The 15,211-nt window shown below is 43.1% G+C and overlaps 1 protein-coding gene across 1 annotated transcript in view; it reads right to left on the reverse strand.

The window, feature by feature from the left end:
* The window catches only part of LOC111160061 (myosin XVIIIB), a 232,652-nt gene that overhangs the window by 12,979 nt on the left and 204,462 nt on the right, over positions 1-15,211 (reverse strand). Inside the window, 1 exon segment of the mRNA XM_022522870.1 lies at positions 14,805-14,942. Coding sequence (XP_022378578.1) covers positions 14,805-14,942 — 138 coding nt within the window.

Consider the following 15,211-nt stretch of genomic DNA (forward strand, 5'->3'; position numbering starts at 1 on the left):
AAAGATCAATAGCCCTTGCAGTACAGAAGTCTCAAGTCTGAAATGGAAAGTAGATTCACCAATTTATGACTGGAAGGAAATTTAAGTGAAGCATCATATCCTCTTAGGCATTAAAAGTAAGGAAAAATGTTTACTTAGCAAAGGGAGCAAAAAGGCTAGCTTAACATTTAATTTCTGGCTATGATAGATTAGCTTTTCTGGATCAGACAGACTAGATTTTCCATAGAAAATCTTCACTTAGCAAAGCTAGAAAAGCTAAGTTTACATTTATAGGCATTGGAAGGCACCAAAGCAGCCAGGAATTGAAGGGTCAAATTTTGGAAAGAGAGAAGTATGCTGAGGTGAGCCCGGTACTGTGGCATTTTTCCTCTGGAGTCATTTGCTGGTCTTGAGGAAGAAGAATTAATCCAAGGAAGATACACACTCAGATATAAAGACTTATACATAAAACTACATTAATTAAGGCAATTTTAAATCAGCTCAAAGATGGGCAAGTAGAGGGATGCCTGGGTGGCTCAGTTGGTTGGACAACTGCCTTCGGCTCAGGCCATGATCCTGGAGTCCCAGGATCGAGTCCCGCATCGGACTCCCGGCTCCACAGGGAATCTGCTTCTCTCTCTGACCTTCTCCTCGCTCATGCTCTCTCTCACTCTCTCTCAAATAAATAAATAAAATCTTAAAAAAAAAAAAGATGGGCAAGTAGAAAAATGTAAGAGAACAGTGTCTAGAAAATATATAAAATCACCTGATGTACTAGAAGACGACATGGTGGTAAAATGTGAAATATATGATGTCTTTTTAAAATACATACACAAGACTAGTTGGGTATTTATATGCCAATGAATCTTAACCCCTACCTCACACCATAAATAAGAATTCCTGATGAATTGTATATATAGATATAAAAGTTAAATCAATACACTGTTTGTCAAAAAACACAGGGGGATGTTTTCATAATTTAGGAGTAGGCAAATAAATCTTCAGTGGAATAGAAAAAACATCAACTATAAAGGAAAAATATTCTAAGTTCAATTACATTAAAATTAAGAACTTCTGTTCATCGAAATGAACTGTAAGAGAGTGAAAAAGACATTCCATCAAATGGATGGCTCAACATACCAAGAAAGGACTTATATCTAGAATATATTAAGGATTCCTACAAATTAATAATAATAGTAATAATAAAAGAGAGACAACCCAGAAGAAAAAACATAATGGGCAAAAGACTTGATCAGACCTTGCACCGAAAAGGATATCCCAATGAGCATATAAGCACATGAAAAGGTTTCTTCATCAGGAATGTGCAAATTAAAACCAAAAATATGGTTCCTCAAGTACAGATCCTTTACCTCTTTAGTTAGGTTTATTCCCAAGTATCTTATGGTTCTTGGTGCTATAGTAAATGGAATCAATTCTCTAATTTCCCTTTCCATATTTTCATTGTTAGAGTATAAGAAATCAACTGATTTCTGTATATTGGTTTTGTATCCTGCCACATTACTGAGTTGCTGAATGAGTTCTAGTAGTTTGAAGGTGGAGTCTTTGGGTTTTCCACATAAAGTATCATGTCATCTGTGAAGAGAGAGAGTTTGACTTCTTCTTTGCCAATTTGAATACTTTTATTTCTCTTCGTTGTCTGATTGATGTTGCTAGGACTTCTAGTACTATGTTGAAAAACAGTGGCAAGAATGGACATCCTTGTCATGTTCCTGATCTCAAAGGGAGGGCTGTTAGCTTTTCTCCATTGAGAATGATAATTGCTGTGGGTTTTTCATAGATAGATTTTATGAAGTTGAGGAATGTTCCGTCTATCTCTATTCTCTGAATTGTTTTAATCAGGAATGGAAGCTGTATCTTGTCAAATGCTTTTTCTGCATCAATTGAGAGGACCATGTGGTTCTTCTCTCTTCTCTTATTGATTTGTTCTATCACATTGCTTGATTTGTAAATGTTGAACCACCTTTGCATCCACCTGGTCATGGTGGATAATCTTTTTAATGTACTGTTGGATACTATGAGCTAGGATCTTGTTGAGAATCCTGGCATCCTATGATCCTGCAATTGCACTACTGTGTATTTACCCCAAAGATGAGACATAGTAAAAAGAAAGGCCATCTGTACCCCAATGTACACAGCAGCAATGGCCATAGTCACCAAACTGTGGAAAGAGTCAAGATGCCCTTCAACAGACAAATGGATAAAGAAGATATGGTCCATATATACAATGGAGTATTATGCCTCCATCAGAAAGGATGAATACACAACTTTTGTATCAACATGTATGGGACTGGAGGAGATTATGTTGAGAGAAATAAGTCAAGCAGAAAGAGTCAATTATCATATGGTTTTGCTTACTTGTGGAGCATAAGGAATAACATGGAGGACATTGGGAGATGGAAAGGAGAACTGAGTTGGGGGAAATCGGAGAGGGAGATGAACCATGAGAGACTGTGGACTCAGAAACAAACTAAGGGTTCTGGAGGGGAAGAGGGTAGGGGGTGGGTAGGCTGGTGGTGGGTATTAAGGAGGGCATGTATTGCATGGAGCACTGGGTATGGTACATAAACAATGAATCATGGAATACTAGAAAAAATTAAATTTAATTTAAAAAAGAAATTTTAAGAAAATATAAAAAAATGTGACCCTATCAATATCCACCAGAATAGCTAACATTTTTTTTAAATGACAAAACCAAGTGTTAGCAAAAATGCAAAGCAACTGGAACCCCCATTCACTGCTGGTGGGAAGGTAAATTGGTATCACTGTCTTGACAATATTTACTAACGTTGAAAATACACCTATGGCCCAGCAATTTTACTCCTGGGCAAACACACAACAGAAATCTAAATCCACGCCACAAAAGATGTGTACAAGATGGCCCATAGTAGTGTCATCCATAATAGTGTTAAACTAGAAACAACCTAGGGGTGCCTGGGTGGCTCAATTGGTTAAGCACCTGACTTGTGATTTCAGCTCAGGTCATGATCTCATAGGTTGTGAGATTGAGCTCCACGTCAGACTCTGCATTCAGTGAGGATTCTGTCTGAGGATTTTCTCCCTCTGCCCCTGATACCACTACTCCACTCTCTCTATCTCTCTCTTAAATAAATAAATAAATCTTTTTAAAACACCTAGAAACAACCTAAACGACAATTATCAACAGAGTGAATAAATCATTATTATATATTCCTACAGTGGAGCGTTATAGACCAGATTTTCTCAATAGTGATGTAATTGACATTTTGGACCAGATAATTTTGTGTGGCCAGTTCTGTGCATTGTAGGGTGTATAACAGTATCCTGGTCTTTTACAGTAGCACCTGTCTCTGTTATGATGACCAAAAATGTCTCCAGACACTATCAACTATCTCCTGGCAGAGATCGGGACGCAAAATTGCCTCCAGTTGAGAACCACAGTTATGGACTACAGAGCAAAGAAAACAAGGGAATTACCCCTACATGCAACAATGTGAATGAAGCTCATAAACATAACATTAAATGGGAGTACCTGGGTGGTGCAGTTGGTTAAGCCTCTGACCCTTGGTTTCAACTCAAGTTGTGATCTCAGCCCGGTGTCCTGATCTGAGTTCAGCATGGAGTCTACCTGGGAATCTCTCTCCCTCTCCCTCTGTCCTTCCTGATCATGTTCTCTCTCTTTCTCTAAATTACAATAAATAATATATTTTTTTAAAAATCCACATAGTATTAAAAGAAAGAAGCCAGGTGCCAAAGAGTACTACTGGATACTTCCTCTTATATAGTATTTAAAAAAAAAAAAACAGTCATATCTAATTCATAGCATTAGAAGTCAGGATGGTGGCTACCTTTGAGGAAGGAGGAGGTCATGACCTGAACAGGCTCAAGAAGGTTTTAGGGGCACCTGAGATGATCTGGTTTTGCTTTTGGTAGTAATTAAACAGGTAGGGCCAATTTTTGAAAATTTCATAAAGATGCAATTTCCTGGATGTGTATTTCAATAAGTCCATGTCACCAAAATAGAGCTCAATCTGAGAGCCACAGATACTTTAATCCAAATGGTTCTTACACAAACTTGCAGCTAAATTAGATGAGCCTCGAAACTCCTGAGAGACCCACATATCTACCATCCAAGATCTGGAGTTTTAAGTAGAAAACAGCCCTCTTGCCCATGGAAACCCGTCCAGGACACATGCTGGCTCCAAGGCTGATTCTTGGGCAGAGCCAGACTTCTGGTTCCGTTTGCACAGGCCTGGGTTCTGTGGTAAATATGTTTGCACTGACATTTTCATGCTTTCAGTTTCCACTAATCTTCCTAAGATTGATAAAACTGAATAGCACCCCTTTGTCTCAGGAAGACATAAAACCATATTCATGAGAGGTCTGTTCATTAAGTATCTTCAGGATAGATTAAAATGATCCTGAGCTCTGGTTCTAAGAATGCAGAGACCAGTAAATAAATGTACTATTGAAATAAGATTAACCTACTTTGAGAATGACCTGTTTCTAGCACTAAGTACCATCCATTCACATTTGCGTAATTAATGAACTAATTACAAACGCTTCTTATCTAATCATTTAAGCAGGCCTCGTGTGACCCATCCTTGCCTTCGCTTCTGTAGTAGACTAATTGCACTTTCCTGAAAGGCATACAACTTTATTTTAAAAACAATACCCTGTAATTTAGACCTTTTTACTAATTCAAGCCAGCCTCATCCTACATAAAAATCAACGGTGGGCGAAAGGAAGTTGATGTCTAAATCTCGTCCTTTTTTAAACCGAGAACGGCAAGCCGAGAGTATGGGGCTGCAAATGTTTACAGAAAGCAAATTTTCCCCCAGAAAAAGGAAAAGTTGTAATGCCATCGTTTAGCCAAACGAACAGCGGTTGTGTTAAATCGGCACCAAAGCAAATGATACATACAACAGTAATTAGCGAAGATTACACAGTAATTAAAATCACGATGATTATGTGAGTGAGAATAATTTATACAATAATTTCCATGCTCACATTGCAATATGGTACAAGTCCAATAGCAACAGCAGAGAGCCATGTTTGGTAATAAATTCAAATCACAGCATCACTAATTACGTGGTGATAGATTGGTCATTGAAATTTAGGGATAAATAAAGTCTCTGACCAGGACACACACAATTTTATTTGGGCTTCCCAAGGCTACTCAATGGGACCTCAAACACTTGAATATGTTTTTTCTTTTCTTACTGTCCTCTCTTTTCCTACTTTACCGACCTCCCAATCCTTCAACTCTGTATGCATAATTTTGTCCACTCCCATAATTCAATCTTCCCCTTGGTGGAAAACATTTGCTTTGCTTATTTGTTTTTTATCTACTCATTATTATTCTGCTTCAGGTAATGTATCCCCTTATCCTTTGAGGAAACCCTTCCTCCCCCAGTGTTCCTGTGGTTTGGGAGGGAATAACTCCATCTCCCAGAACCAGGTGAGAACACCAACTTGAGCCTAGGGTAAGAGACTCCTTTGTTCTCCTTATTCATTCTGACTGGTTCAGAACAGACATGTGACTCCCTTTGGGCCAATAAAAGTCAAGCTCAAGATTTTGGTTGAACTGTTTAGAAGAGAGAAGCCCACTTTACTTTTGAACTCTGAGTGGTACAGGCATGAGCTAGAAGATCTTGGCTGCCATCTTGCTACCTTGCAAAAAAAGTCAGTGTTGAGAAGAATAGGGCAGAGAGGTTGCTGAGGGATCAAATCCCCACGATCATTTTTGAATCCCTGGGTCAAATAATGCCCGAAGCTAGATCTACCTTTGGTTTCTAAGCTGTATGACATAATACTAGTTTTCATTTTGTACAAGCCAGGTTGAGTTGGATTTTATGTCATCTATACCCCACCCCCCAGCAAATCCCAACATTACACAGAGAAGTCCTGGAATCTTCATAGATCCAGCCCAGAGTTCAAAACCTCTGGATGATTCCACTTGAACATCCTCAAACACATCAGGTTCAACATATGTAACACTGTTCACTGACACTCCACTTTCACTGGCAAGGGATTCTTTGTTGTGCTCATGGTTTTCTGCTGCAAGTCTGGCTCACTTCCACAGTCTCTGGCACATGGGATTATTAGAACCTAGACATAGGTTTCCCTAGTCCTGCCTGTCAGTATCCCTGCCTCCCAGAACAGCACCACCTAGCCTGGCCAAGGAGGAAGGAAGGAGGGTGGAAGGGAACTCTTGCTTATTAAACACCAAGTTCATGTCAGGGATTCTACCAGCCACTGCTATACCTGTTATTTCTTCAATCCTGCAAAGGGTATATAAGCCTGGAAAAGGGGCTGTCAGGTGGCTAATAACTTGGGATTGGAAACCAGGTCTACCACACTGCAAAGTCCATTGTTCTCACCTTACCTCTTTTGAAATGTGTCTTCAAGATCTCTGCCTGATCTGGCTTAACACTCACTTCTGCCCTCAGTCTTTACTCTGGCGGAGCTGCTGCCCAGTCCTTGAGTATCCCCCACTATATTCCATCAATGCTGGAGAGAGTCGAACAGTCTGGCAAGTCCACCCATGGTGTTGATATCATCATCATCCTTCAAACCACATATCTAACTTCTGTCCACTGTCATTCATTTGCTCCATGAATATTTATTGAGTATATGCTATGTGTCAGGCATTGTGCTAGGTGCTGAGGTACAAGAAGAAAAGGATAAGATTTGTTTCCTTAAAAGACTCACAACCTCATGAGGGAGAAAGACACCTGAGCAGATAATCTCAGCATTATATGGTGAGCACTATGGGGTCTGTAGGACTATGTAGTCACCTCCTGACCCAGCCAGGGCATCAGGGAAGCCTCCTGAGGCAAGGAATCCATGAGCTGAGTCTTGGAGGATGAGTAAGAGTTAAGTGAAGAAACAGAAGGGTGTCCAGTCAGAGGGAATATCATGGACAAAAGATCAAGGAGGGGACAAGAGTGTAGTGGATAAGGGAGAGCTATAATCCATATGGGGGACCAAGTATGAAGAAGGGATGGAGGGAATGAAACCAGAAAGGCAGGCAAAAGCCACATCACGTAGGGCACTGTAAGCCTGTAAGCTTGTAAGAATTCCATCCTGTTCTATCCCAGAGGGCAGGGATCACCAAAGTTTTCCTGTAAAGGGAAGACGGCAATAATTTTTGGCCTAGAGGCCATCTGGTCTCCATTGCAACTACTCATTTCTGCCATCACAGTGCAGGAACAGTGAAAAATAATATGCAAAATCAAAACAAAAACGTGGACATGGCTGGTTCCAATAAAACTTTATTAATAAAAACAGGTCAAGGGCCAGATTTCGCCTCTAGGCAGGAGTCTGCTGACTCTTGAGGTGAGATGGGAAGCCACTGCAGCAAGACTTTTACTTTAAAGGGATCAGATGGGCTGAAGTGTAAAGGATAGACCGAGGGAGGATGGTATTGGAAGCTCTTTGTCAGCATCTAGGACAGAAATGACGGCAGCCTGACTTATAGGTGTTGGCAGTGAGGATGGAAGCAGAGAGAGCCAAGAGTATTCGGAGGAGAGAAGAATAAGAAAGATCTGGGGATCTGTTGACTATGAGGATGAAAGAGAGGGGTTGATAGTCTGAGAAGACCCAGTTTGGGTGGCTTTATGAAGACCCAGTTTGGGTGGCTTTACCTCCAAATGATACTGATAACACAGAGTGGACGGGAAGGCAGAAACTTCCTCCCAGATATGTTAAGACACCAGGGAGAGGCCATCTCATCAGTGCAGACAATTAGATATGATGTCTCCATTTAAAACCTGGGAGAGCTTAAGAGCTAGAGGTTTAGACTGGGGTTTGCCCATTTACAGTGGGGGATGTAAAATCACATGGGGATCATCTGGGATCAGGTAGAGAGCAAAACATCCAGGTGAGGGCATTACCCCATGACCCCCCACATTTGGGGGCTGGGAGTGGGAAGGCAAAGACCAGGAAAGAGGTTTGAGGAGCCCCAAGGAGCAGAAACATCTACAAGGCTGAATGAACAGAGACATGTTTGACACTTTGCTAACTTCTCAGTCCAGAGAAAGACCAAGACCGGAGAACATCCCCCCTTCCCCATCTGTCCCTTCAGAAGCTGCTGACATGGTGAGGAAAGTTTCAATGAGTGATAGTGGCCAGGCTCTCGGTGGCAGGAATGGGGGAGGGTATGAGTGCAGACAGTGTGTGTGGAACCCCACTTTGGAAAAGAATGACTCCAAAAGGGAGGAAAAGGAAGACCACAGTGGGGCTGCAGGGTGAGGAAGAGGGTCTACAGTGAAGGAGGGAAAGCCTGATGTACTCTGAAGATAAGAAGGAAGTGGGGGAGAGGTCCCCCACTTTCACACTTCTCTAGCAAGGGCAGAGGCAGGAGAGGTCAGGCACACGGTGGGGGACAAGGTGAGCGGACCCGTCCCTGGATGGCCCTGGCACCACCTGCTGCGAGAGGTTAGGAGAGAATCTAAGCCAAGTGTGACTGCCACCACCAACCCCATAAACTTCTTCTCTGGGGGCCACAAAGGTAATTTAGTGTCTCCATCTCCAGAAGCTCTTGCATTTATCAGCAGCAGCTGCATGGCTCCTGGACTGTAAATCATAAGGCTTTAGGTGTATTTCTCTTGGGTTGACGGCCTCTTATAAATAATGCAGGGAATGCTTTTATTTTTTTGGCAGAAGACTGCTTTCTCTCTCTCTTCTGTTTTTAAAGTGACCTTCTTTCTCAGTCTAATTTGAAATGTCCAAGAGACTCATTTATTGAGCCCCATGAGGTGCCAGGTGGCATGGGGCTGGGGATACAGGAGTGCTATCCTCTCCTAAGCAGAAAGGACACGGGGACGATCTGGTAGCATCCAGCCAAGTTTAAAGTGCAAAAGCCCTTAGACCCACCAAATCACGCACCCCCGTGCATAAGAATGTGTGTGTGTGTGTGTGTGTGTGTGTGTGTGTGTGTGTGTGTTTTAAAGGCTTACAGGCTCAGAGTTAATACCAAGAAAATGCTGAAAGTGAAAGAAGACGACTTTAATGAAATAAACGGTAGCATGACTTGAAGATCTTTTGCGGGACTGGAAAAAAATGAGACCAACCTAGGCGTACTGATAAAGAAAGATTGCTAGAATATACTGTAGAGGGAAAGAAGCACAGGGTATGAATTTATGTGGCACATAAGGTACATCCTATGTGCATTTATATCTTTTAAAAGCCCACGAATATGTTCTATATTCTAGAATATATGTATTATACAACAAATGTACTACAGGTGCACATATGTTTAAAAATCCACAGGAAAAAATGTGGAAGGGTCATACCGAACTGGACAGTAGTAGATAACTTTAGGAAGGGAGCTGAGATTGGGGGCATGGTTAAGAGGATTTTAGCTTTAGGGGTACCTGGGTGACTCAGCTGGTTAAGCAACCAACTCTTGATTTCTGCTCACGTCATGATCTCAGGGCCATCAGACTGAGTCCCCGTCAGACTCTGTGCTGGATGTGGAGCATGCTTGAGATTCTCTCTCTCCCTCTCTGGCCCTTACCCCTCCCCCACTTGCATGCGTGTGCACTCTCTCTCTCTCTAAAAAAATAGGATTTTTGGGGTGCCTGTGTGGCTCAGTGGGTTAAAGCCTCTGCCTTCGGCTCAGGTCATGATCACAGGGTCCTGGGATCGAGCCCCACGTCCGGCTCTCTGCTCCGCAGGGAACCTGCTTCCTCTTCTCTCTCTCTGCCTGCCTCTCTGCCTACTTGTGATCTCTGTCAAATAAATAAATAAAATTTTTTAATAAATAAATAAATAAATAGGACTTTAGTCTTTTCTATTATATTTTAAGTTCTTGAAGGGAGAAAGAATTCATAGATGACTTGTGCAGTTAGAAAGAGCTAGAAGGCACCTGAGCTCTAAGCTCAGATTTCCTATAAATTTGGGTAAGATACTTCCCTCTGCAGACCTCTGTGTTCCCCATCTGCATAATGAGCAAAGCGGGTCAGATAATCCCAGTGGTTCCTTCCCACTCAGAAGTTCTCAGATCTTAAAATTGTAAACATGTTCCAAGGACAGTGCTCAAAAATTTCAGGGCTTCCTGCCATGGGATCTGGCACTCAGTAGGCATCTTCTGGATCGATGCTGAGTGTTGAATGATAATCCTCATGCAGTTTTAATATTAAGAACAGTTGTTTGCCAGTAAAATTTGCAGGATAAATGTCAGAGAGCCATGGTAGTGCAGGAAATCCAAATACAGGCTTTGGAGGGATTTGAATTTGGGCTTGAAGACTGGCTTTTCTTACCTGCTGTGGGACACTGATCAGTTACCCACCCTACATGAGTCACAGTCCGTGCTGAGATGTGACCTCAACTGGGCTCCACACTAAGAAATCCAATGTAGGGCTTCATCTCACGACCCTGAGATCATGACCTGAGCCAAAATCAGGTCAGATGCTTTACTGACTCAGCCACCCACGTGCCTCCTCAACAGACATTTATTGAGCACCAACTGAATGCCAGCCCCTGGCAGGCAGACCTAAAGAAAACAGACAAGGAGCTTATGGTCCCTCCTTGCCTGCTGCCCCATCACTGTACTTGGTGCAGGCACCACTGCTCTGAGGTGTACTGGGCCAAGCCTGAGGACTTGGAAAAAGAATAGGGAAGGAAAGGGGGGGCTAGGCTCTGGACAGGGCTGCCTGCGGGTGCCGAGGACAGACTCTGCCCAAGGCACAGCTATAGCAGTAAGGTAAGGCTGTGGGGCTTAGATCTTCTTCTGTCACATGGGGGTAATGTCCATCTCCTGGGGTTCCTCTGGACATCAAGTAGATACCAACACTAACAAAGCGAATTTTCTTGAACTTGTTCTAGGTGCTGGGGGTGCTGAGCGCTGAAACATTTGTGCATCATCTCATTAACCTGACAACAACCCAGGGTTATTCACAAAGAAACATGGATAGAGAAGTTAAGAAATCTCTCCCCAAATCTCGCTGCTGTAAGGGAGCCAACGGAGGGGAGAAATCCACCTGCTGTGAGCTCAGCCCATGTACCCAAACCCCCACAGACTCCCATCCTCCACTCAAATGGGTGACGAACAACTTAGAGCATAACCGGAAGGCTAAGGATCTTAATCATGCATGCTACCGCAGGCATGCCTTGGAGACGTTCGGGCTCCATTCCAGACCACCGCAATAAAATATCTCAATAAAGCGAGTCAAATTCATTTCTGGGCTTTCCGGTGCACGTAAAGTTCTGTTTGCACTATCCTGTCATCTGTTAAATGTGCAATAACTTTGTCTTATTAAAAAAGCATAATTAAGTACGAACCTTAGTGAAAAGATACTTTGTTGCTAATAATGCTATCATCTGAGCTTTGAGTGGGTCATCTTGTTTTTGCTGGTGGAGGGTCTTGCCTCCAAGCTGATGGCTGCTGACGAAGCAGGGGGTGGCTGCTAAAAGTTGGGGAAGGCTGTGGCAGTTCCTTAAAATAAGACAAAACAACTTTTGCCATGTCAATGGACTCTCTCTTTCATGAAGGCTTTCTTTGTAGCAGGTGATGGTGTTGGATAGCATGCTACCCATAGCAGAACTTCTTTCAAGATTGGAGTTTGTCCTCTCAAGCCCTGCCACTGCCTTATTGATGGAGTGTGTGGAACATTCTGAATGCTTTGTCATCATGTCAACACTCTTCCAGCATCCTCACCAGGAGCACTTCCCATCTCCAGACACCACCTTCTTTGCTCATCCACGAGACGCAAATCCTCATTGCTTTGAGTTTTCTCAAGAGTTCTGATCCCATCTTCAGGCTCCACATCTAATTCTAGTTCTCGTGTTTTTTCTACCCCATCTGCAGCTACTTCTTCCACTGAGGTCTCGAACCCCTCCAAGACCTCCACAGAGGTTGGAATCAACCTCTTCCATGCTCCTATTAACATTGCTGTTTTCACCTCTCCCATGAACCAGGAATGTCCTTAGAGTTATCTAGAATGGTGAACCCCTTCCAGAAGGTTTCCAGTTTACTTTGCCCAGACCCATCAGAGGACACACTATCTATGGAAGCTCTAGCCTTTCAAACGTATTTCTTAAATAATAAGGCCTGAGAGATAAAATGACTCCTTGGCCCACAGGCTGCAGGAATGGATGTTGTGTTAGTAAGCATGAAAACAACATTAATCCCGTACATCTCCACTCTATCCGAGCTCCTGGGTGACCAGATGCACTGCCAATGAGCAATGGTACTCTGAAAGGCACCTCTTTCTTTTCTGAGCAGCAGGTCTCAACGGTGGGCCTAAGATATTCAGTAAACTGTGTTGTAAACAGAGATGCTGTCATCTAGGCTTTGCTGTTCCATTTACAGAGTGCAGGTGGAGTAGATGCAGCATCATTCTTCAGGGCCCTAGGGTTTGCAGAACAGGCAGTGGCTTCCAGTCAGAGGCACCAGCTGCATTAGCCTCTTATAAGAGAGTCAGCCCATGTTTTGCAGCTTGGAAGCCAAGCACTGACTTCTCCTCGCTAGCTACCAAAGTCCTCCATGGCGTCTTCCTTATAGGAGGCTCTTACATCAACACTGAAAATCCATCATTGAGTGTAGCCACCTTCATGGATGATCTCAGCTGGAGCTTCTGGAGAACTCGCTGCAGCTTCTACATGAGCCCCTGCTGCTGCCCCTTGTGCTTCTGTGTTATGGAGATGGCGTTTTTCCTTAAACCTTGCAAACCAACCTTGGCTACCTTCAGACGTTCTTTCTGTAGCCCCTCACCTCTCTCAGGCTTCAGAGAATGGAAGGGAGTCAGGGCCTTGCTCTGTGTTTGGTTTCAGCTTCAGGGAGTGTTGTGCCATGTTTGATCTTCCATCCAGACCATGCATGCTTTCTCCAGATCAGCAAGAAGGCTGTTTATTTTCTTTATCAGTCGTCTGTTCCCCAGAGTCATGCTTGTCATTTCCTTCAAGATCTCTTCCTTTGTGTCCAGCATATGCCCAAGTGTTTGGCACAAGAGGCCCAGCTTTTAGCCCCTTGGAGCTTTTGACGTGCCTTCCTCACTATGCTGAATCATTCCTAGATTTGATTTAAAGTGAGAGACGTGTGATTTTCCCATTCCCTTGGACACTTAGAGGCCCCCATAGGGTTATTAATGGGCCTAATTTCGATGTTGTTATGTCTCAGAGACTAGGGAGGCCCGAGGAGAGGGAGAGAGATGAGAGGGACGGCTGGTCAGAAGAGCAATCAGAACACACACATTTACTGATTAAGTTCGCCGTCTTATATGGACATGTTATCCGTGGTGCCCCAGACTAATTACAACAGTAACATCAAAGATCATTGATCACAGATCATCATAACAAATATAATAGTAAGGAGAAAGTTTGAAATCGTGCAAGAATTACTAAATGTGACACAGAGAGGCAGAGCAAATGCTGTTGGATAAACGACACTGACTGACTCAACAAACCTCTGGTTTGTAAGAAACGTGATATCTGACCATGCAATACCATGAACACAATACGGTGAGGTATGTTTGTCCAACTGTTAATTACACAACTCAAATATTGTGTTAATGATCATTCCCATCTGGTTACAGCCACCCCCAGTGCTGTTTCTGTTGCCTTCTACACTGGCTGATGGGGAAAAACAGGGGTATGTATTTATCAGGAGAGAAAAAGTCCTCATCCTTTGGGGTTCACAGAGGAGATGGCCCTTTCTCCATACAGGCCTTTGTTTTTAATTAAGAGCAGTAATCAGATAATCTTGCTTTAATTAACTCCCCAGATGCAGCCCCACTCTTAGAGCCTCTGATATTTTCAACGTCAAATTTAAGATTATCTGCAGGCATGCGTCAGACATTTGCCATTTGTCGAATATGCCCAAAAGGTTAGCATGAACTTCCACCCCCTTCTTTTTGTAGAGACGGTGCCCCCACCTCCTTCAGAGCAAACACATTTCAAGTCAGGAAGGGGTTGTCTGCATTTGTTCCTTGAGTCTGGGACTTTTCTTTCTACTTTATCACATTGGTTCTCCTGTTATCACAAAAGCAGTGTGCATTTCATCTTAATTACGCATCTGCTTAATCCATAATTTCTGATTTATGGCCATTAGCTCCTAATTACAAGAGGGCCGCCCTTGAAAAGGAAAACTAAATGAGCTGAGAGAAATGAAGCTGGCAGAAAAACAAGAGTGAAGATGGATTTAAGTCCTAAACTAAGAGTGGCTCCCAAGACCCGGTTGTCAGAGGAACCTATTGTTGGCAATCCTACAGATCTGCAAGAGTTTCATCTCAGTCCGTAACTGAATCCATCTCCCTCTGTGGTGGGGAAAATATAAAACCTTGACATTCAGAACAAAACTAAATCTCTGAGGCAGAAATCATCCAGCCTAACTGTCTCGATACTGATTTGCCATTAAAAAAACTCCAAAATACAGAAATACTTAAATGAATAGGTTTACAAAAGAAAACTTTAAATCCAGAACAATCTATAAATTGTAGACAAGTAGGACTTGCTTTAGATAGAAGGCAACTATAATAAATCCACAGTTATTTTTAAAAATGTTCACCACATGCTATTTAAAAATCATCCAGAGAACCATGCTTTAGGGAGGTGGGCATCAGATCCTCATCATTTCAACAGTTTAGAGCAGTAAACAGAATTATATTTCCTGTTGCCCAGATAAGGAAATGAAGGCTCAGAGAAGATAACCAACCTGCCTAAAGCCGTTCAGCTAAGAAGTGGCAGGGTCATAGCTCACACTGTCCGTGGCCATGTTTCTCCTTGCCTTAGCTGGAGAAGATGGAAGACATGAAAAACGACCTTCAAAGTATGTGATTCTTCAAGCCACCAGCCATCCAGAGGCAGCAGGGACATACTCTTACCTGGAGCTGAGGATGGGGCTACTACTGGCTGACTGTCGAGAGGGGGTCCTCATGGTATCTGTACCCAGGGACAGAGTACAACTCAACCAAGACTGCAGACTGCCCGCTGGCTGGGAGCTGAGGACAGAGACGTTATCTCTGGAACCAGAAGACAGGATGCCGTCAGCACGATGACAACCACAGTAACAGCAATAACTAGATAGTCACCCCTAAGCTTCAGCCAGGCATGTGCTAAGTGCTGTATATGCAAAAACTTCATCAGTGCTCAGAGTACCATCCCTGAGAGATGGGAGCCAGTGCTGTCCCCATTACATAGGTGAGAGTAACAGGATTCGAGGAGGCCAACTTGGTTCTTGCCAAGGTCACCCACTTAGCCAGTGATAAAGGTAGAATGCAAACCCTGGTCT

Source organism: Enhydra lutris, unplaced genomic scaffold (assembly GCF_002288905.1).
Source record: "Enhydra lutris kenyoni isolate GAN:26980312 unplaced genomic scaffold, ASM228890v2 scaffoldscaffold73, whole genome shotgun sequence".
NCBI lineage: Eukaryota > Metazoa > Chordata > Mammalia > Carnivora > Mustelidae > Enhydra > Enhydra lutris.